The sequence below is a fragment of the Oryctolagus cuniculus genome, chromosome 11 (assembly GCF_051225735.1).
Source record: "Oryctolagus cuniculus isolate XC-2025 breed Fujian yellow rabbit chromosome 11, ASM5122573v1, whole genome shotgun sequence".
In the NCBI taxonomy this organism is placed as follows: Eukaryota; Metazoa; Chordata; class Mammalia; order Lagomorpha; family Leporidae; genus Oryctolagus; species Oryctolagus cuniculus.
This window is the reverse complement of record NC_142877.1, coordinates 110,880,346-110,903,112: the sequence shown is the minus strand read 5'-3', so window position 1 is coordinate 110,903,112 and position 22,767 is coordinate 110,880,346. Positions and strand designations below refer to the sequence as shown.

The 22,767-nt window shown below is 49.4% G+C and overlaps 1 protein-coding gene across 5 annotated transcripts in view; it reads left to right on the top strand.

The window, feature by feature from the left end:
* The window catches only part of SYN3 (synapsin III), a 457,275-nt gene that overhangs the window by 52,384 nt on the left and 382,124 nt on the right, over positions 1-22,767 (top strand). For all 5 annotated transcript variants that reach the window (XM_089306859.1, XM_008257067.4, XM_017341626.4 and 2 more), the window contains 1 exon segment: positions 5,282-5,339. In XM_089306859.1, coding sequence (XP_089162985.1) covers positions 5,282-5,339 — 58 coding nt within the window.

Sequence of the window (22,767 nt, the reverse complement as noted above, 5' to 3'; positions counted from 1 at the left end):
GAGAGCGCTTCCATCTGCTGGTTTACTCCCCAAGTGGCCACAATAGCCAAGAATGAGCCAGGCTGAAGCCATAAGCTTCCTCTGGGTCTTCCACATGGGTGCAGGAGCCCAAGTACTCGGGCCATCTTCTGCTTTTCCCAGGACTTTAGCAAGGAGCTGGATTGGAGTAGCCAGAACACAAACTGGTGCCCACATGGGATGCTGACGTCACAGGCAGTGGCTGTACCCACTATACAACACCAGCCCTCAAGCATTTATTTGTTTTTTTTTAAGATTTATTTTTTAATTTGAAAGACACAGTGATAGGGAGAGACACACAGAGATCTTCCATCTATTGGTTCACTCCCCAAATGATTGCAATGACCAGGGCTGAGCCAGGCTAAAGCCAGAAGCTTAGAACTCCATCCAGATCTCGCATGTGGCTGGCATGGGCCCAGATATATTAGCTGGGACCTGGATCAGGAGCAGAGCAGCTGGGACTTGAACCATTGCTCTTATGTTGGTTGCTGGTGTTACAAGTGATGGTTTAACCTACACCTAACTCTAGCTCCCAGGCCACAGACATTGTATGTACCTGTACCCTGGCATCGTACTGGATGCTGGAGATATAGCACCACAAGGCAGTTTCTGATTTCCTGGAACTCACAGACTAGAAGTTTGGTGCAGGAGACAGACAAGTGGGGTGTGGTTAGAATGCAGAGTTGTCAGGTTGGAAGTACAGCATGCTGTGGGTACTGCGCAGGGGTGCTGAGCCAGTCAAGAGTGCTGTCAAGGAACACACCACAGGGTAGCTTTAACCAGTGAGGATCATGGAACCTGAGAAGGAGGCAGACAACCGGGAAGCTTCCCGAGCTGTGAGGACCGCATGTGCAAAGGCTCGGGGGCAGGAAAGCAGAGGACGTGTTTGATGAACTGCACGAAGCCGCGTGTGTCCATGGAGTCGGGGACAAAGCAGAGGAGAGCAGGGCCACCGGCGAGCGCGGCCAGCTCTCAAAGGCCCCTGGGGGTCTGGACTAAATTCTGAAGGGGTTGGGTGGCTTTGAACAGGCCTTCCCTATCGGAACACGTCGGGTGTGATTACCTGTTTATTGTGATTGACAGCAGCTGTCATTTCATCACGAGGACACAGTGAAATCGTAATCCCCGTGAGAGCAAGACTGCATCCTGCTGATTTGTGGGTCCCTCCTACGCGGCCCTCAGGAAACAGAGTGAGCAGCCACTGGTTCTCTGTCATTGTGAATTTGTTTCAGGCCCTGGGCTACAACCTTCAGAGCTTATCAGATGCCAGGAACTATTCTAAGCGCTTCATACGTTTTGTTGTCTTTGATCCTCACCACAACCACAGAGGGGAACTTGCTCCATTTCTTTCCTCCCCATTTCTCAGACATGGAAACTGAGGTGCCTGGAGGTTGAAGGACTCGCCCAAGGTCGCACGGCAAGGGAGTGCGGGAGCTGGGATTGCAGCCAGTCTGAGTGCTGTGCTCTCTCCTTGTTGCTTGGAGCATCGGATGCATTAATCACTAGACCTTCCCTGGTAGATGCTATTACCGCTTGATAAGTGGGGGAACTGAGACCTCGAGGGCTAAGTTTTAGAATGCACAGTAAGTGAGCAGGGGAGCTGAGATTTGCCCACACCTGTGTGATTCCAAATCTATGTTTTTTTCCTGGTGTGGCAGCGTTTGCAGGGATAAGCTATCATTCTGAGGCCCCAGGCCCATCACGAATTCCTGTTAAACCCAAGCTACAGGGATGCCCACCCTGGGTCCTGCTGCGGCCCTTGCTAGCTCTGCCTCTCTTGACAGGTAGAGGAGTTAGCAGAGGCAAGAGGACACACCCAGAAGGACCCTGCGGTTACAACCCCAGACAGTACTCTGCATTCCCAACCCCTAGAGTTCTCTGCCTAAAGGTAGACCTTGGCCCAGTTCCAGGGCCTGTGTAGGCTGATCTTGGTCCATCCTTGCCAGAAATGGCCAAAGGAAAATTGTTTACATGGAAGGGAATAGAAAAAGCTTGGCCACATGGTCTGGGCCATCCACAGGACTGCACGAGAAGCTTCCCCAGTACAGTACAGAGAGATGGGTGGGCAGAAAATCAGGGAGGATCGTGGCTTAGGGCTGGGAGCCAAGAGCTGGCAATCCCATGACACCGTGTTCTGGGTGGAGCTCCAAGAATCCTGAGAAGTCTAAACTCTGAGTCTATAAGGTCATGTTGCAGTTGTACTTATCAAGGAGGGAAGAAAGACGTGTTTTATTTGAATATTTGCTGGCTTTTCTCCCCATTTAAAGTATTAGGCATATGACAGGCTTTCAGTTTTTGTTTTGCCCCAAGGCCCACACCTGGTAGAAATGGACCCATTCTCATGTCTGGAATTTTCCAGTACTGCCTTTAAGGAGTCAAGAAAATTCACAAACTGTGTGAGAAGTTGCCCTTTGTGTGAGGCTGCCTGCACACAGGTGGTATTGAAGTGCATTGCTGGGAGGGGAAAAAAAAAACAAAAAATCTTGCTTTCAAGTCACCCTAGCATAGCAGTTCCTGTGCCACTAAAATCCAGCTTCATTGACCCTGAAGCCTGAGCACACTGTAGGACCAAGTGACATTCACGTTAGAGCTGTCCGGCAGAGCTCCAGGAGTCCTGGGTGACATGACCTCCACTGGCCGTGGCTACGTGTAGACAGTGAAACTTGGAAAACCGAATTCTTAGAAAGGATCTTGTCCCAAGTAGAAGGTGGAAAAATGGGTTATAACATTCATATTCCAGGGAAAAGAATGGAAGAATCCAAGAAGAAAGCTCTAGGGTGTAATGTTTGTAAAATCTTGATCGTGACCCAGCTGTGGGCACACCTAGCTGGTGGGGGGAGCTGGGATACACACTTTGTGTGCAAGTCTAGAAACATTTGTACTGTGGGAAAAGGGGAGAGAGAGTATTGGAAGGCAAAGAGCCATCTGTGCCAGACAAGGTTTGTGGAAGTGCTTACCACAGTGCCAAGTTTACAGCAAGTGATTGAGAACTATTAGTTTCTTTTACTTTTTGAAGATTTATTTTTATTTGTAAGAGTTGCAGCAGAGAGAAGGGGAGGGGGAGAGAGATCCTGCATCCACTGGTTCACTCCCCCAGTTGGCTGCAACAGCCAGGGCTGGGCCAGGCCAGAGTCAGGAGCCTGGAATTCCATCCGGGTCTCCTACATGGATATAGGGGCCCAAGCACTTGGATCATCCTCAGTTGTTTTTGCAGGGAGCTGAATCAAAAGTGGAGCAACCAGGAATTGAACTGGCACCCATATGGGATGCTGACATCACAGGCAGCAGCTCAACCCACTATGCCAGAACTATTAGTTCCATAACACCAACATCAATAAGTGCAAATGATAACTTGTTAGGTTTGCTTTGTGTGTGGGAGGGTATCAGTCCATAAGCACCCCGACTTTAGCTGCTGCTTTTTTTAGGGCTGCAGAAAAGCACAGATGGAGTTATAAGGCCTGGATTCAAGTCATTTAAGCAAAGTATTTAGTTCCTTTGTGTTTCTGTTTCCTCATCTATAGGATGACAATAATAATACCCCATTCATGATGGTAGTTGTGGACGTGAAATGAGAAAGGCTGTGGCTTAAAGCCTATACTATGGTGTTGGGAGACAAGGATATTTTTCATTTATCCATTCAACAAATGTTAGTTGAGGTCCTACTGTGTGTGTGTGTGTGTGTGTGTGTGTATATATATATATTTATTTTTTTTTTTTTTTGACAGGCAGAGTTAGACAGTGAGAGAGACAGAGAGAAAGGTCTTCCTTTTTCCATTGGTTCACCCTCCAAGTGGCCGCCACAGCCGGCACGTTGTAGCCTGTGTGCTGCACCGATCAGGAGCCAGGTGCTTCCTCCTGGTCTCCCATGGGGTGCAGGGCCCAAGCACTTGGGCCATCCTCCACTGCACTACCTGGCCTCAGCAGAGAGCTGGCCTGGAAGAGGGGCAACCGGGACAGAATCCGGCACCCCGACCGGGACTAGAACCTGGTGTGCTGGCACCGCAGGCGGAGGATTAGCCTGTTGAGCCATGGCGTTGGCCCTGTCCTACTGTATAATAAGCATGCCGGTGGGTGTTGGAATATAATGATGAATACGATTAATTGTTCTTGATCCCGAGGGGCTATGTTATGGTTTAAGGGGACTCAGGCATCAAACACAGCTACCAATTATAATTAACTTTGCTTGTAATAAGTAGTATAGAAGCAGAGAAGTGTATGAAAGGGGATCTATATCAAAAGAGAGATGAATTATGGGTCAGGATTCAGGTACTTATGGAGAAAAATGGCCAAGTGGCTGGATCTGAGACATATTGTAGAATAAATGGAGATGGGAAGAGAGTAAGGGGTAGAGGATGATACCATTTACAGATGAGGAAAACAGAAGCAGGGATGGATAAGGTTGATAGAAAGAAGGTGGGGTAGATGGATGGATAGAATAAGGGACAAATAAGGGCTGTGTCACTGGATAACAGGGTAGAGAAATGGGTAGATGACTAGATCAGTAAGAAGTCATCGATAGGGTATGCATGTTATTACTGAAACAATGCTACCTTGTTTGTGTAAGATTCTTTCCCATTTATCCTTAAAATAACCTTTAGAAATATGTAGCCCAAGTATTGCTATCTTTCTTTTACAGAAGATAAAATTGAGACACAGGGTGATCGAGTGACTTGACAGAATCAGAACTTGAATTTTGGGGCAGGTGCTGTGGTGCAGCGGGTTAAGCCGCCACTTATGACATCAGCATCCCATATCAGAGTGCTGGTTTAAGTCCCAGCCCCTCTGCTTCTGATCCAGCTCCCTGCTAGTGCACCTGGGAAGGCAGCAGGAAGTGGCCCGAGGACTTTGGCCCCTGCCACCCACATGGGCGACCAGGGTCTCCTGGCTTCAACCTGCCACAGAGCTGGCTCTGTTGTGGCTCTTTGGAGAATGAACTAGGGGACAGATTCATTCTCTCTCTCTCTCTCTCTCTCTGCCACTCTGCCACTCTGCCACTCTGCCACTCTGCCTTTCAAATAAATAAATTTTTAAAAAAAATTCTTTGTCTTAAAACAAAAACACTGAGTCTCCCATCTTCCATCCATTCTTCTCTCTACCAGACACTGCCTTACAAACAACAAGAAAACCAGCCGCGGAGTGGGAGGGGAGAGGGAAGGTAGAGAAGGTGTCTCAGTAGGCACCTCCAGGGGAAGGCGTATGGGGAGAGGGGGAGAGTGAACCGGTTTGCATCCTCACTCAGTCGCTTTCTTCCTCGCCTTTGCAGGTCTAAGTATTTCCAGGGCAAGAAGCTGAATGGAGAGATTGAGATCCGAGTGGAACAGGTAGGTGGGAGCTGAGTGCAGTCACTTTTCTTGTTAATTACATCTTGCTATTACATATGTTTTTCTCCATTTTATGCTCATGGCTGATGGAGAGCTTGTGTACGTTTAGTGGAGAATATATTTGACACCACCAGGGAAGAAAAATTTTTAATAATATCCTGCTCCATCCCGTGAGATCATGACAGACAAAACACTTCCTTCAGGTCATGCTCTCCCGGACAGTCTTTTTAAAAATCTTGCATATTTGTGTTCCATATTCATTGAGCAAAGAAACTCCTCAGCCTCACCAGAGGAGGATTGAATGGGTGTTTTGAACAACTTTTAACATTTTGCCATTTTCATACACACATTTTTTTAAAATCAAGGGTGGGTATATTACCACATAATGTAGAATTCATGACAGAGATGAAATGAGGAAAGAGGGTATATTAATATGTAAGGGATATAATTCCATGAAGACAGTGTTTTTAAATATCTATATACCTAATAATACGGCATCCACAGTTTTTAAACCATTTATATATACATTTAACTAGAAAAGAATGTATAAATATGTGTGACTTTCACAAATGAGAGGAAATGCGGTCTATGTCTTTTCTGTGTTTGGCTTATTCCATTTAGCATAATAATCCTCATTTACTTCCATTTTGCTTGTCAGGACTTCATTCTGTTTTCTGGTTGAGTAATATCCCACTGTGTATATATCCCACATTTTCTTTATCCGTTCATCCATTGATGGGCATCTGGGTTGACTCTTGTGAGCAGTGCTGCAATAAACATGGGGGTGCAGGTATCTCTTTCCCACTCTCACTTCATTTCCTTTGGGTATTTTCCCAAAGAGGGAGCTGAGCCTGTAGCACTACCACCTGTTCTACAGCTGGGGTCATTCCAGGGCGACCTCTGTTCCCATCTTCTGCAGCTCCAGTGAGCTAACATGAGCAGAAAAATCCTTGCTTATACCAGGGAGTCTCATTAAACACCAGAATCACTTGATTGAGTGGTTTTCAACTTTTCTGTTTTAGCAACAGAAACTGTCCTAAAAGAAGTATCAGGGGTTGGCACTGTGGCACAGTGGGTTAAAGCCACGGCCCACAGCGCCGGCATCCCATGTGGGCACCTGTGGGAGTCCTGGCTGCTCCACTTCTGATCCAGCTCCCTGCTAATAGGCAACAGAAGATGGCCCAAGTGCCTGGACCCCTGCACCCATGTTGGAGATTCTAAAGAGGCTCCTGGCTTTGGCCTGGCTCAGCCCCAGCTGTTGTAGTCATTTGAGGAGTGAGCCACTCCCTCCATGTGTGTGTCTGTCCTCTCTGTAGTTCTACCTTTCAAATAAATGAATAAATCTTTAAAAAAAAAAAAGTATCAGTTAAGAGCTCAGTCTATAAAACAGAGGCGAGCTCTGATGGGAAATCCAAAAGTCTGTCTGCTCCTTCTAGTTTGTGATGGGCCCCGACGTGTCTCTTTGGAACCACTTCTTCCCTGGAGTGTAATGGGTTTGAATCCTGGCTGTCTCATTTTCTAGGTGTTGAGCAGGTGATTTAATCTCTCTGTGCCTCAATTTCCTGTTGTTGGGATTAAATTATTTAAAACCTCAAAAGAGATCAGAACCATGAATACTAGCTGTTGTTGTCACCCCTAATATCCAGACCCCCGTGGTATCTGGAAAGGAGTGTGCGCTCGCTCAGGTCTGCTTGCGAGGCCAGTGGCGACAGCAGGACTAGCGGGCGTGCTCTCCTGACTCCACATCACAACGTCCCCCCATTCATCCAGTGAGGACCTCCTCTATGCCAGGGATTGTTCCTGACCTTGGGAGACCCCACAGGAGAGCGTGGGCCCTGGAGCCTGACTCTAGGTTCACATTCCAAGGCCAGCCCTTCCTGTGTGGCCTTGGTTGGGCCACACTTCAGCTCCTTTGAGCTGTTTCTTCATCTGTACCACTGGAGTAACAATGGCCTCAACCTGTGTTTGTAGGGTTGCTCAAAGCAATGAATACGTCAGCTCATGAGAAGTGCTTAGGACAGTGCTTGGCACATACCAGGCACCTAATAATGCTACCCATTACCTCTGTCATCATTTCTTCCTCCCTCTAGTCTTCCTCCTCCTCCTTCTCCTCATTCTCTTCTTCTTCTGTCACCATCATTATCCTCACCATTTGCAAACAGTAACTAAGGTAGTCAATGTCCCTGCTATGAAATGAATCCAGAGAAACATAATAAAAATATGTAGGGGGTGAGTGGGTCTGACTGCTCTTCTCCCTTCACTTTCTGAGCTAAACGGAGCAGAGGAACAGAAAGCCCTTCTGAGCATCGTGTTGACTTGGCTTAGTTTTTAAACACCCATGATATTCATTTCAGCTTGATCCTGTGGCTTTCAAGTCAGTCCAGTGTCTACTGGGTTTTCCTTTCATGGCAAAGAATGGTTATTTTTGTTCATTTCATAAATATTTCTCAAGTATCGACTATGCTCACCTGCTGTTGTGTGAGGAGTGAGGAAAGCCTGTGGCCCAGGAAGGGAGGCAAGAGCTTCACAGAACATCAGCCCAGGGAAGCCAGAGGCTCCCACTTAGTGCTATGGGCAGCAGAGGCCACAGCCAGGGACGTGACCAGAAATGACCTCAAGGAAAGCGTGGTATATAAAGTGGATTGCAGGTTAGAAGGGATTCCAACAAATGGAGATGGTGGTGTGAAGGCTATGGGGGATGGGCATAGCGAGAGCAAAGACAGGGAGACCAGAAGTCTGAGCTACGAAATGGTGGGGAGTCCACTTTGATGGACCTCAAAATAGGGCGCATTCTCTTGCCCTGCCTCCAGCCTATTCCTCCTCCCCACTTCCTCGACTCAGTGAAGAGCGCCACCATGTACCTTCCACCCTGGCTGGAACCTGCACTGTCTCCTGGATGTCCCTTTCTCCCCTTCACCACTATATCCGTTCAGTGACCAAATCCAGTGGAGTCCACTTCCCATAATTCCCGAGTTCACCCATGTCTGCTCATCTGTTCCCAAGGCTTTCCTGTGCATGGTCCAATGTCAGCTCTCATCCCGTCTTCCTGACCCACAGCCTCATTACTCCATTTTTTTAAAACCCATTTCCAATCGATTCTTCACACCAAAGCTGGAGTGATCTTTCTAGAAAAGCAAATTAGATCCGTTAAGTGGTTGGCTTTAACATCCTCTCCACAAAGGCTCCTTCTCCGAGCCTTTGCCTGATATAAATCAGTTAACCTGGCTACTCCCTCTCATTGCACCTCAACTCTTCCTTCTTAGCCCTTATCTGAGTTTAACAACATATCTAGGGTGGGATTATTTGCACGAGGTTAGTCTTGGCTGTTTGGATCAGCTCTGTTAAATAGTACAGGGCCTGAAACAAACTAGAACTGAAGGAAATATTTGCAGAATGAATAATTGATACATTCCACAGATTCCTAGCTGCTTGTCAGTTTCCAGGGACAATAAATCATTGCTTCTTAATCTCCCCTCAGAAGTCCAAATTCTTCATAAGCCATCTGGTCAGTGCTCAGTTGCCAGCTCAGCTGGTCCTGCCTCTTCCCATTTGTAGACTCCCTGGGGCATGTGTTAACTTCTTTTCTCTTAGCACTGCCTTTAGCCCAATGTGTAGGTACAAAATCTATGAGCAGGGACCTCGGAGGAAATTGCCCTAAGAATAACTCACCCCAGGGGACTTTGGGGATGCTCACTCTTTGAGGGTTACAGTCCCGCTGGAAACCCTTGGCTAATTTAGAGTCGTCATGATTTCCAGTCATGCCTCTCCATGGAAGCCAGAAGATAAATGAGCCAGGAAACCAATTAGCAGGTCAGCTGGGCATTTTTCCCTGGAAGACATACCTTCCCAAGCCCACATGGGAGCCCGAGTTGCCTTGTCTTTTCCCGTCCGGGTCAATCGATGGGTCACATCAGCATCCCCCAGGAGCCTCATCTGCATCCTCCAGCACTTGGGAAAAGTCTTAGGATGGACTGTTTAGTCTGAGCTGGCCTCACATTTTGGGAGCCTGTCTCCCAACCGAAGGCCAAATTAACCAGATAATTGCACTGTCTGGGTTTTGCTGGACGCAGCAAATAAGTTCGTTGTAGTTGGCCTAGAGGAAGCCTCCACCCCTTCTCCACACCTCTTGCTCTCAATTCAAAAACTGCTTGCTGGGCTTTTACAGAGCCAGGAATCAGGAAACCCTGGGGAGGCCAAGGGGGGAGCTGCATAATTCTGTATTCCATTATCCAGAATCCTCTTGTGGCTCAGGGGAAGAGAGGAGGGGCTCACAACAGGGTTCTAGTGGGGCCAGAGTGGATGAGCCCAGGGCAGTTGGCATGTCAACATCTCCTCTGTTTATACTGGGGACATGGCGTCTTCTTCTCCACAGGCACAAGTCACGCTCTGTGGGACAAAGCAATGAGGTTGATGAATAGATTAATATTAAGTAGGCTTGCAGTTCTGAGAGAGCAGGGACTAGGACTTGGTGAGACAGAGCCTTGGGCACTTAAAAAAGAAGACTGAGATGACCATGGTCATTTCCTGGTCTTTCCTCAGTGTCCATGGAGATACCATGTCATAAGAAACAGTAATACTGGGGCCAGCACTGTGGCAGTGATTAAAGCCGCCGCCTGCAGTGCCAGCATCCCGTATGAGCGCCGGTTCAAGTCCCGCTGCTCCACTTCCAATCCAGCTCTCTGCTATGGCCTGGGAAAGCAGTAGAAGGTGGCCCAAGTCCTTGGGCCCCTGCACCCACATGGGAAGACCCAGAGGAAGCTCCGGGCTCCGGGCTCCGGGCTTCGGATCGGTGCAGCTCCGGCCATTGAGGCCAACTGGGGAGTGATCAGTGGATGGAAGACCTCTCTCGCCTCCCTCTCTCCTTTTCTCTCTCTCTGTAACTCTGACTTTCAAATAAATCTTTAAAAAAAGAAACACTAATGCCTTGCTGCAACAGTGGAAGGGCAAGAGAAGCATAAACGCTAGCCATCAGGACTTCTGTTCAGCAAGCTGGGCAAGCCAGATTTCCACGTGGATGTCAGTGGCTCCCTTGGAGTCCCTGTTCATGTACTGATGTATTGGAGTCGGGATGGAGTCAGGTCGATGTGTGAGGATCTCAGAGGAGCCTGATGATGGGAGACTGGTTCATCCCCTGACCTTTGTGTATTTCCTCATCATAAATAACTATTTTCTGAAAACAGAGGTTTGACTTTTCCCTTAAAATATTTTAAATAAGCCAGACCCCATATAGATTAAGTATCCTTTATCTGAAGGACTTGGGACTAGAACTGTTTTGGATTTCAGATCTTTTTGGATTCTGGAATATTGCATATACATAATGAATACTTGAGAATGTTGTTTGTGTTTCGTATGCACCTTTTACATACAGCCCGGGGGTAACTTTATACAGTAGTTGTAGTATGTTTACATACAGCCTGGGGGTAACTTTATACAGTAGTTGTAGTATGCCTGCATTTGACTGTGACCCATCACGTGAGGTCAGGTGTGGAGTTTTCCACTTATAGTGTCATTCTGGCGCTCAAAAGATTTCAGATTTTGGATTTTTGGTTGCAGTGCTCAACTTGTATTTATATTTTTCCTCATGCATTTCTGTCTTCCGCCCATAGTTCTTCTGAGACAACCTTTGTTCAACTAGACCTTAGCTGTAGAGCTTATGTGATCATAAAGACCATGTGGTAGTTCAAGGAGAGTTGTCAGCGAGATGCAGAAATGGCGGTTGGATGGTGAGTCAGTTCAGTGGATTGGGAACAGGCTGAGCACCGTCTCCATTAGGGAATGCCTACTTGACAGCAGCACACATTGAGAAAGATGCATCCACCTGCTTGCCGCTGGGCTCTGCCTCTGGCTCTGTTCTACTTCTCCCTCTAGATTTTATTTTTTGAGAAGTGCAGAAAGACACACACACATACACATACACACACACACACACACACACACACAGAAAGAGCTCCTGTCTGCTGGTTCACTCCTCAAAATACCCACAGTGGCTAGGACTGGGCCAGGGTCAAAGCCAGAGCCAGGAATGCAGTCCAGTCTCCCACATGGGAGACAGAAACCCAAGCAGTCGAGTCATCATCAGCACTTTCCAGGGTCTGTGTTTTGGGAAGCTGAAGTCAGAAACCAGAACTGGGGGTCCAATCCAGGCACTCCCATGTGGGACACGGGTATCTTAATGGCCAGGTTGAGTGTCCACTCCTACTTCTTCTTAACTAACTTTCCAGATTACATTTATCAATGGCTTGAAGCTGTTTGGAAGAGAGAATATGCTGGGTTATATTTGATGTGAGTAAATTGAATGAAAGATAGACTCCAAGGTCCCATTCAAAAACTCAGCTGCAGAGGAACTGAGTTGGAGAAAAACAGTTCATTGAAATCACCAAGGGTAAAAAGACCAGCATTTGAGTTGAACACAGCTTAATACGGGCACTTCAGAGAGTCCATGGGGAAATGGAATTAGAAGGTAACTGTGCAGGGCAAGTATTTGGCCTAGCAGTTAAGACGCGCGTTAGGATGCCCATGTCCTGTATGGAGTGCTTGGCTTCAGTGCCCATTTCTGGCCCCTGGCTCCAGTTTCCTGCTAGTGTAGACCCTGGGAAGCAGCAGTGATGACTCAAGTAAGTGGGTCCCTGGCACCCATGTGGACTGAGTTCTCAGTTCCCGGCTTTCACCCCCTAGCCATTGTGGGCATTTGGGGAGTGAACCAGCAAATGGGAGTGTTCTCTCTCTCTTCCTTCTCTCTCCCTTCCCCGCTCTCATATAAATAAGTTTTAAATATACATTTTCCTTGAAGTTTGAAGACCCCTTGTATTTGTGGAAGGAAAGGTGGTGTGATGGTTAAGATTGTGGCTCCAGAGTAAGGCAGACGGGAGGTAGAATCTTAGCTCCACCATATTTTATCTTTGTCGACCTGTTTACAATATCTCTGAGTATCCGTTCCCTCATCTGAAACTTAAGGATAATCTACCCCTAGGGTTATTCTATGGATTAAATGGGTTGATGTCATATGCTGAGTGTAGTTGCTGGCACACATGGTAGGTGCTCAATAAGCTACACCTGTGCTTACAGCTCTAGCTGTGAAGTCATTTCAGGCTGCATGGTCAAGTACAGCATTTAGAATGCAGGAGGGTGATGTCCACAGGTGAACACTCACGCTGCTGGCCAGGCTCTGGTGGCAGATGCACTGGTACTGTAAGGGGAGAGTGGTGACCTGAGGGGCTTCAGGCGACCGGTTGCAGTAAAAGCAGAGTAAACCTGTGAGGAAAGAGGATCCATTTCAGCAGGTGGAAATGTTTCGCCAGAGAGTAAGAATAAGAATGTCCATCTCATTCTACTCTTTATAAATATTTATCACTTGAACAAGTGCTTGATAAAGTAAGAGCTACCGTATGTTCAGTCCTTATAATGTAAAGCAAAACGCTTCCTACTGCTGTCGTAGGCACATTAACACCTTCGTCTTACCAAAACTGATGCTCAGAGGTTTGTTTGTGGTTGAGCAACCAATGTGTGGCAGGAGTCTATTTTTGAACCCAGCCAGTCTGACTTCTGAGCCGTCCTCTTAGCCACTCATTTTCTGCCAGCATTGCAGATACAAGAATAGGAACCCATAGGGCAGACATTGTGGTGCAGCAGGTTAAGCCACCTCCCACAATGCCAGCATCCCATATGGGCACCAGTTTGAGTCCTAGATGCTCCACGTCCAATCCAGATCCCTGCTAATGCACCTGGGAAAGCAGCAAAAGCTAATCCAAGTGGTTGGACCCTTGCCACCCACATGGGAGAACTGGAAGAAGCTCCTGGCTCCTGGCTTTGGCCTGGCCCAGCCCTGGCTGTTGTGGCCATTTGAGAACTGAACCAGCAGATGGAAGACCTCTCCCTCTCTGTCTCACCTCCCCCTCTTTCTGTCACTCTGCCTTTCAAACAAATAAATAAATATTTTTAAAAAAGTAACCAAAACGTATTGGTTAAAGTACTTTACATAGCACATTTTATTTTAACCATTGTGTTTTATATATCTGAGATGGGTACTTTGTCTGTATTTGCATTTGAAGAAACTGGGATTTAGAAAGGTTAAGCAACTAGCAGAAATGGCTGATAGGAGGAATTCAAACCCAGGTTTTTTTGTGCTACACCACTACCCCATATTGTTTCATTGGGGTTAGAGTTCAGGTTGATGGTGCAATCCTATAGGAGAAGGATCGCAGCTGGTCTTAACAGGAACTATGGAATAGTGCTGAGTAATGATGAATGCCCCATACTTCTTTGGGTGGCGAGTCTCCTGTGCTAAAAACAGTCTGGCAGAAAACTAAACTAGGTAGATAATTTAGGGTGTATTTCATGGGAAATTTGTGTACCAGTAGGAGATGACCTTTATTAATTTTTAAAATTTATTTGGGGAGATAGTAAATGTAGTACAGTTACACAGCTAAAAATTGAGAAGGTGCAGAATGGTATCCGGTGAAAAGTCTGCCTCCAGCTCGGCCCACCGAGCCAGCTCTCTTCCATGTAGTTAATTATTATCACCAGGTCCTTGGGCAACTAAACAGAGTTATTTTTAATTTTTTTAAATGATTTTTATATATTTGAAAAGGAGAGTGATGGAGGGAGAGAGCTGGGGCAGGGAGGAGATGGATCTTCTATCCGTTGGTTCACTCCCCAAATGGCCACAATGGCCGGGGTGGGCCGACCAAAGTCAGGAGCCTGGAACTCCATCTGGGTTTCCCATGTGGGTGGCAAGGACCTACGTACTTGGGCCATCTCCCATCACTTTCTCAGGGTCATTAGCAGAGAGCTGGATTTGAAGTGGGACTTGAACTTGTGCTCCGATGTTCTGTGTCGACATTGCAGGTGGCAACTTAACCCACTAGCCCTAACGCTGACCTCCAGCGGGGAGGTTTTAAATGCAGTGAGCAAATACTCAGGTATGATTTTCATAAATAGTGGTTGGTCAGAAGAACATAAACCATTCTAGGTATTTCAGAGGTGGTTTCTATCAGGATAATTGAGGAGAAACGTATTACTAAGAGCCGTGGCAGTCCTGCACTCACAGTTGTTCTGCCATTGCTGCTGTTGGAACTGCCCTGTTGTGGTTAGAGAACCGTGGAGCCTGATTTCCCACCGCCGGATCAGGAATTGCCACCTCGTGCTTGGCCTGGTGTTGCTGTTGGCGAAGTTTCCATAGCTCTGGCTGGAAGCAGAATACCAGGGTGCTTCAAAGTGTTTGCAGCAAGTGGAATTAAAGAATGTTTGGGTGCAAAAAATTTTTTAAAAATCCATGCATACAGAGACCTAGAAAAAACTCATGCATACATATATTATGAAAAAAAAATACTTGCCTGTTTCCATATTTTTAGCACCAAAAAGTGTCTCTTGATTCCACTTTTCCACGAATATTTTGAGGCACTCTCGGAGTTGCTTCTTTCTTCATGACCTCAGTTCCTGAACGGATGCCTCTCATTGGTAGAAATGAACGGGGATTTTGTGGCAAAAGAATCTGGGGACAGTGGATTTTAGCTTTGCAGCTTCCATAGGACAGGGGAGAATTTATAAAAGGGGCCAAGTGGCCATAGATGGTGGCTGGCACAGTCCGCACCTTCGGCAGCTCAGCAGCCACGTGTGCCTTTCCACTTACCATCGTCTGCACGGGTCATTCACACACTGGGTCTTAGAGCTGATTCCTCGGCAGCACGTGCAGAGCCCCCCCACCCCCCATTCTTGCTAGTGATTGCCTAAGGCTCTGTCATAGGATGTGCCAGGATGTGTTGACCTTAATTTTACTGCTATAGACGGTGCTGCCTCTCTGTCGTTTCATACAGCTGGGAGCACCTCTGTAGGATTCGTCTTAGAAGCACTGGTCTGAAAGTATTGCATGTGGTAGCTGCCGTAGTGCACCTTGAATAAAGGACTGTGCCCCTCCCCGCCCCAGCCCCCTGCTGTTGGAATTGCTCCTAGAAGACAGCCCCAGCTGGCAATCTTCTTCTGGAAGGTTCTCGGATGAGGAGAGCCGCCGTCTCTCTTCTGGGGGCAGTCAGAATCAATGGCTGGATGCAGAGACCTGGGACGACTCTGAAAGCCACCTCAACATCGGAGAGCCTTGTGGAGCTGAGACCATGTGCTGGAGGTTTCCTAAGCGCCTCCTAATGAATGTCTTCCAGGCCAGCATCATCCATCCCAGAGCCTGCTTCTCAGAGAATGCGACCTGTAAGAGTGCATTTGCAATTTGGGTTGATACTGCCAAATCACCTGCCAGCAGAGTTATCTGGACCCCGGGGGTTCTGGCGTCCACCGTGCACAGAATGCTCTCCTGGCTACCGGCCAGACGGTGATCTGACCTCTCAAGAGCTCCGTAACGTGGTCCTCCTACTTGACTGGCCTGTGTTTGGAATTCACTGGAGTTTGGTGTCTCTCGGCAGGGCTCTGAGTCCAGCGAACTCTGCCCGCTCTGATCCGCTAAGTCTTGTTTTGTTAACACGATCCTGCAAGATTGATTTGTTTGGCTTGGCTTCCCCTGACCTTGGACATTCTGTTTTGTATTATTTTGAAAAGCGTGCAGGTCTCCATGGAGGCCTGTTTCTTTTCGAATCGAAGAACCAGCTGAGGGAATAAAGGCACAGGTGGGACCCTGGGGTGTGTCAGCGGAGACGTAACTCATCAGGGAAGCAGGTCCCCTCTCTCCAGCTGTAGCGTTCAGCAGTGTGGGTTTATCCGGTTCCTGGGGCTGCTTCTAGGGTCCCCGACTTAAGGAGACTGTAGACAGCGGAGAAACAGCAACAGTGCAGCCGGAAGTAAATTCTATGAACATCTACTGTATCCCAAGTACCCTACTAGGGGCTTCGTGTGCCAGAACCCATTTAATCCCCATAGTATGCCTGGGCACACTGAGGCTTACAGAGCTTACGTAAACTGCCTCAGCAGGAAGACACAGCCAGTAAGAATGTGGTGGAGCAGGATTTGAACCCAGAGCTGGCTGACTCCAGGGTCCTACTTCTTTAATCCAAGTAGATGTTTCAGGAATAGAAGTTGGTCTCCAGTGTGTCTTCAGTAAGACTTTGTCTTTGCCCTCTTGGCTTGGGTTCCTTCAAGTACGTATCCCACAGCCCCTCCCCATTCACCCTGCTCTTCTGATGTGCTAGGTAAATTGTAAGTTCATACGGGATAGTGTCCCAGCAGAAGAGGCCTCTTTGCCTGACTTACCCTGCACCACTACACACAGGCCCATTTGTTCTTTGTTTTCCCCTTCTCCAAGAATTAATGATCACTATTGCCGCTTTTTTTTTTTTTTTAAAGTAAATGTCAAACCTAGGCCAGCACCATGGCTCACGAGGCTAATCCTCTGCCTGCAGCGCCGGCACCCCAGGTTCTAGTCCCGGTTGGGGCACCAGATTCTGTCCCGGTTGCTCCTCTTCCAGTCCAGCTCTCTGTTGTGGCCCGAGAGTGCAGTGGAGGATGGCCCAAGTGCTTGGGTCCTGCACCCGCATGGGAGACTAGGAGGGGACACTTGGCTCCTGGCTTCGGATCAGCGCAGCGCGCCGGCCATAGCAGCCATTTGGGGGGTGAACCAACGGAAGGAAGACTTTTCTCTCCATCTCTCTCTCTCTCTCTCACTGTCTAACTCTGTCTGTCAAAAAAAAAAATGTTAAACCTTCCTTGTACCTGTGGGTTTTAATCCCACTTAGTTTCATATACATCTTTATTCAGTTGTTGCTACTTTTTAAAAATTTATTTGAAAGAGTTACAGAGAGAGGTAGAGACAGAGAGATCTCCCATCCACTGGTTTACTCCCCCAGATGACTGCAATGGCCGGAGCTGTGCCAATCCGGAGCCAGGAGCCAGGAGCTTCTTCTGGATCTCCCGTGCGGATACAGGGGGCCAAGGACTTGGGTCATCTTCTCCTGCTTTCCTAGGCCATAGCAGAGAGCTGGATCGGAAGAGGAGCAGCCAGGACTAGAACCAGGCCCATATGGGATGCCAGCACTTCAGGCCAGGGCTTTAGCCCACTGCGCCACAGCGCCAGCCCCTCACTATTGCCTTTGAGCATAGCCAGATATCTCATGACTTAATAGAGGAGACCCTGGGGCCAGATTGTGGGAGTGTCCATCCCAGCCCTGCCTCTTCCCAAGGGACCTGGGGAACATACTGTGCCTCAGTTTCCTTATCTGTGAAATGGTAGCCATACTCACCGCATAAGTACCGGTGGGGTTGTGAGAGTGCAGTGAGCCACTGTCTAAGCAGAGCCTGGTGCACAGACGGTGCTTGGTAAGCAGCTGCTCTCACAGTCACCGTCACCTCGGGCGCTTACTTGGGAGTAGATCCTAAGTGTGGTTTTCTTGGGTCCTTCTGAGATGGAAAGGCTATAACCCATGCTCTAAAGAAGTTCACGGCGCAGTGGATGGGATTAGAAGTGTAAGGAGTTCTGTCACTCCCCCTCTTCGTGGAGGAACGACACTAAACCCTGCCCAGGCTTCCTATCCGAGTCACGACACCATTATGTCACTCCCCGTCTTCGTGGAGGAACGACACAGGACCCTGCGTTGTTCTTTTGTCTGCTCGGCCCTCCCCGGGTTTGCTGCTGGTTCTTCCCGGGTTGGCTACCATCCCTTCCACCTCCGTGGAAGGGCGGTTCCCCCTGCCACTTTCCCCACTTCCGCGGGGGAGCGGCACACCGCCGGCCGGCTCTCTCGGGGGCTGCACAGGTGTTCCTCTTAGATGTTCCCTGATGCATGTTGTCTCTCTCCTCCTTTATAGTCCTCTTCCACCAATCCCAACTCTGCTACTCACACGCCGAGTACGCTGCTCTCCTCCAATCAGTAGCAGGTCCTGCTGTTTATTGCTTGAACTGGAGGCAGCTGTGTAGAAGCTGTTTCCTCCTCTCCCAGCACCATATTGTGGGAGAGCAGATGCATAGAATAAGTCTTAATTCCAGTAACAGTATAGTCCGAGTTGCTCCCCACAGAGTTCACGTTCAGAAGTGTGTTGTGATCATTTACACAACTGGTGCCTAATACAAATGTGTAACTTTTCCTTGATAGTAGAGAGGCGTCTGACAAGGACTGGATGATGTGGCAGTCACAGAAGGGCAGGGCCCAGGGAAGGTCCTTGGAGATCATCTGATCACTCCCCCTGCTGAGCGGAGCTGGCACACACATCAGATTGCTGTTGGAGTGGGGACAGTGCAAACCCAGGCCGCTGTCACCTGTGTCACTGCTCTGCCTACTGGCTCTCCACCTGTCACTGTTGTCGTTTGCCCTGCCCTTTGAGGAAGCCCTGAGTCCCCGCTGATGGCTTTGACAGCAGTTTAAGCTAATCCGGTAGCCACGAAGTTGAGACTCTCCATATTTACCTGTGGAGCGGCTGCTTCTCGCAGGCATCCAGGACAGAACACTAAACCACAGCTGATAGCCAAGCTGAGCCCCCACCGCTGAGGCCGGGGGCGGATCCTGACACCAAGGTGGAATGAGCCCCACTGCATCTAAACACAGCAGGGACTGCTTTGCCTGTCGGGTGATGCCTGATGCCTGCCTTGTCTTCTCCCCAGCACTTGGTTTGTCAGTGCCACCCATAAGCTCCTTCTTCGGCGATAGGAAGGGAGGGAGAGTCAAAGCCAGCCTGTCCTCTTGCACAGGGAAGCCCTGGTGTAGCCCCGGCCTTTAACCTCTGAGTTTGGTCGGGCACCTTTCTCCACGGGCACCCCACTGGGTCAGCATCTGCCTTGCCTCTGCTGGGACCACAGATACTTGAGACTCCAGTGGAAAGCAAGTGGGCATTCTAAACGGTCACTCAATAGCCTTTTAGCTCCATGAGGCGTGTGCAGTTAAAAAGAGAGAAATAGGACGCGTCCATGTCAACCTGCTCCTTCCTTCAAAAGCCACTCACTTTGTGCTGTTCTTGGTCTTGATGGCAGAGACTTCCACTCTCAAAGAAGTCTCCATTTGGTGGGGCGAGAGACCTGGAGGGCAGGGACCAGAATGCACCGTGGTGTGGACTGTGGTAGAGACCTGTCCAGCCTTGGGACATTCTTAGGAAAGGCTTTGCACAGGACCTGGTGCTCCGCTGGGGTTTGAGGAGGAGAATTAGGGGAGTGTCCGGGGTCAGATGTGCACGTGAGGTCTTGCAGCCAAAGAGCCTGTTTTGAATCTCAGCTTGTCACACACACAAATATCAGAGCGTAGCATGCATGAGGACACGTGGTGGGAAATGAAACTGGCGAGGAGGCAGAGGGCGGTCCCTGCCAGGTGGACTCTGGGTGCAAGGCGTGTGCTCTGGGTTGCCTGTGGTTGGTCCCCAGAGGTTCATGTGCTGGAGCCTTGGTCCTCAGTGTGGTGGGACCTTGAAGGGGTGGGGCCTCGTGCAGGGAAATTGGGTCTGCAGGGCAGCACCCTCAGAAGTTCACGTTGGTCCTGCAGAGTGAGTTAGCTCCCTTGAAGGGGTCATGCAAAGCAAGGACACGGGAGCGCCCTACGTTCTTGGCCCCTTTGGCACAAGGCTGTTTCCCTCTCTGCTTCTCTGCCAGGCTGTGATGGAGCCAGGGTGTCCTCACCAGGGCCAAGCAGGTGCTGCTGTCCTGCTCTTCACTCTCCAAAACAGTGGACTAAATAAACCGCTATTCTTCTTCTTCTTTTTTTAAAGATTTATTTATTTGAAAGTCAGAGTTACACAGAGAGAAAATGAGAAGCAGAAAGAGAGAGAGAGAGAGGTCTTCCATCTGCTGGTTCACTCCCCAACTGACCACAACAGCCAGAGCTGCACTGATCCGGAGCCAGGAGCCAGGAGCCAGGAGCTTCTTCCAGGTCTCCCACACGGGTGCAGGGGCCCAAGGACTTGGGCCATCTTCTCCTGCTTTCCCAGGCCATAGCAGAGAGCTGGATCAGAAGTAGAGTATCTGGGACTCAAATTGGTGCCCATATGGGATGCCAGCACTGCAGGTGGTGGCTTTACCCACTATATCATAGTACCAGCCCCAAACCTCTCTTCTTTACACATTACCCAGCCTCAGGTATTTTGTGATGGCAGTAGCAACTGGATGGATGGATTAATGCAATTAGAAAGTATGTCCTGGGGCCAGCGTTGTGGCGTAGCAGGTAAAGCTACCACCTTCAACACCGGAATCCCGTATGGATTATAGATTCTGGTTCAAGTCCCAACTGCTCCACTTCTGATTCAGCTCCCTGCCAATGGCCTGGGAAAAGCAGCAGAAGATGGTCCAAATGTTTAGGCCCCTGCCACCCACATGGGAGACCCAGATAAAGCTCCTGGCCATCTGAGCAGTGAACCAGCATGTGGGAGTTCTCTGCTTCTCTCTCTTTAACTCTCTAAAATAAATCGGGGGGGGGGGGAAGGGGGAGAGAAAAAAGGAAGGGAGGGAAGAATTAGTGTCCCCAGGGCAATGGAGACATGTGTACTAGGCTTTAAAAGCCTGTGGTGATGTGACAGTGTTTTCATTTTAGGGTGCACATGCTGTCAGTGGCGTTAGTTAGACTGGACAGGAATGGCGGCGTGGGACTGGAGGCAGATAACTCAGCCCTGGATTTGGTGAAAAAAACAGAGGACCTCTGAATATTATGCTTGGATCTGAAGTTCATGGGAAGGACTTCGCCCCTGTCAAGGGAATACGTGCAGCTCCTCTCCAGTGCATTTCTGTAGCAGTTTTAGCTTCGTGTTCCTACCTGTGGCTTTTAGTTGAGGGTCACCTATTTTCCTTGAAACAGGATGGAATTAGGCCCATGTGATGTGTCTGAGCTGGCATTACCTAAAAGTGAGCCGCTGTCCGCCTTGTTGCATTCCCCGCCTTGGTCTGGCCACTGGCCTTGGCCCGGTTCACAGCCCACATTCCAGCTTGCTCGCACTCTGCCGTCTCTGGCCTCGTGATTCCCCGTTCTGCCTGGGATCGCCCTCCCTGCCCGCTCGGGCCCTCCTTGCGCCACTTTTCCAGCTTTGCCTTCAGCTTTTGCTTGTCCACTCTGCATACTTTCTGCTCTGCTGTCATCTTCACCGTTTGGGGCCTGGCCCACTCCCTGGCGAGAGGAACTCCCGCTGGGCTCCTCCCAGGCCTGCCCACAGCCCCCTTCCTGGAGGTGCTTACACCCTGCCCCTGAGCCTTTGCATTTCAGTGGGATTCCAGGGTTATTCATTAACCGGGGTGGAACCTGTTATGAAACATCCCCCAAAGCTGGAAGGAACCGGAGGGACTTCTGAACTCGCAGCGGGGAGAAAGCGCCTGGTAATTGACTCGGATGACTTCACCACAGAGCTCTGTCTGGCTGTTATGCTAAACTAGAAACTAATCTATTAGATTGTCTAAGGAGTCTCCCAGCCCACTCTGGGCAGAGTCTCAGGAGAAGGCGAGAGGGGCGGGCTGCATAAACAGGACTCGGGCATTGGGTGGCTTCCTTTGGACCCTACCCAGTCTGCCTTGGGTTTCCTGGGCTTGGCAATGAGAAGGGAGGCTGAGACCCAGGAATGCGCGCGTGTGTCCCACAGTGTTGCCCTTCAACGTCCTGCAGGAGCTTTCTGGGGCCCTGCTCACCTTGGGCCCGTGTCTCAGGGAGCCTAGAGGGTGGGATGGGCGTGCCCGTTGATGGTATCATATGCATGGCAGGTGTCCAGCCTGGGCCCCAGGAATCCGCGATGCCAGCCGCTGTCTATTCCATGCTTTCCGAGCGCTTCCTGTGGGTTAGCTTCTCTCCTCTCCGTCACCACCCCTTGGTGAGTAGGTACTGTACACCCTCCCATTCTCCAGATGAGGAAGTGGAGGCTTCCTAAGGCCACGTAGCTTACAAGTGGCAGAGCTGGAATTCAGTCAATCTGTCTCTAGAAGCTGCATCTGTAGCTCTTTTACCTGGGAAGGTGTAGCCTGGGAAACTCCTCCTCCTGCATAAAGGTCCAGCTTGTGCACTGTTGGGCTTGTTCCGTGGAGCCGACGCTGGGTAGGCAAGGCCCCCTCTGAGCCAGCCCCTGCCTGCCTTTCCTGCCTCATCTCCTCCAGCTGTCCACCCTGGGCTGTAGTCCTGGTGAACTGCCATGGCTCACCAACCCCACCATCCTAACACCCCCTTGTATCCGTGCTTCCTAACCCTTTGCAGAGGCAAGGCTGCCCTCCTGGGATATCCTTTTCCAAGTTGGGCCAGGAGTTCTTCAGTACATAGGCGTTCGTCTGCGGCTTTCCCTCACCTCCCTTTCTGTCTAGGCAGGGTGAGCTTTCTCTTATCTGGACTCTCACGTGGATGTCTCCTGTGGCACCTGCCAGCTTACTTTGAGTCTGCCAGTTCACCTGCCTGTCACTCCATCTAGCCCCTGGGTTCATGGAGAAGAGAGGGGGCGGTATCTTCACTATCCTACACATGCTGGCTGAGTGCCTCCTATGTGCTAAAGCTATAGTGATGAGAAACAGGTGTAATCTCAACATGATGGCGCTTGAAAGCCTAATGGGATAGTA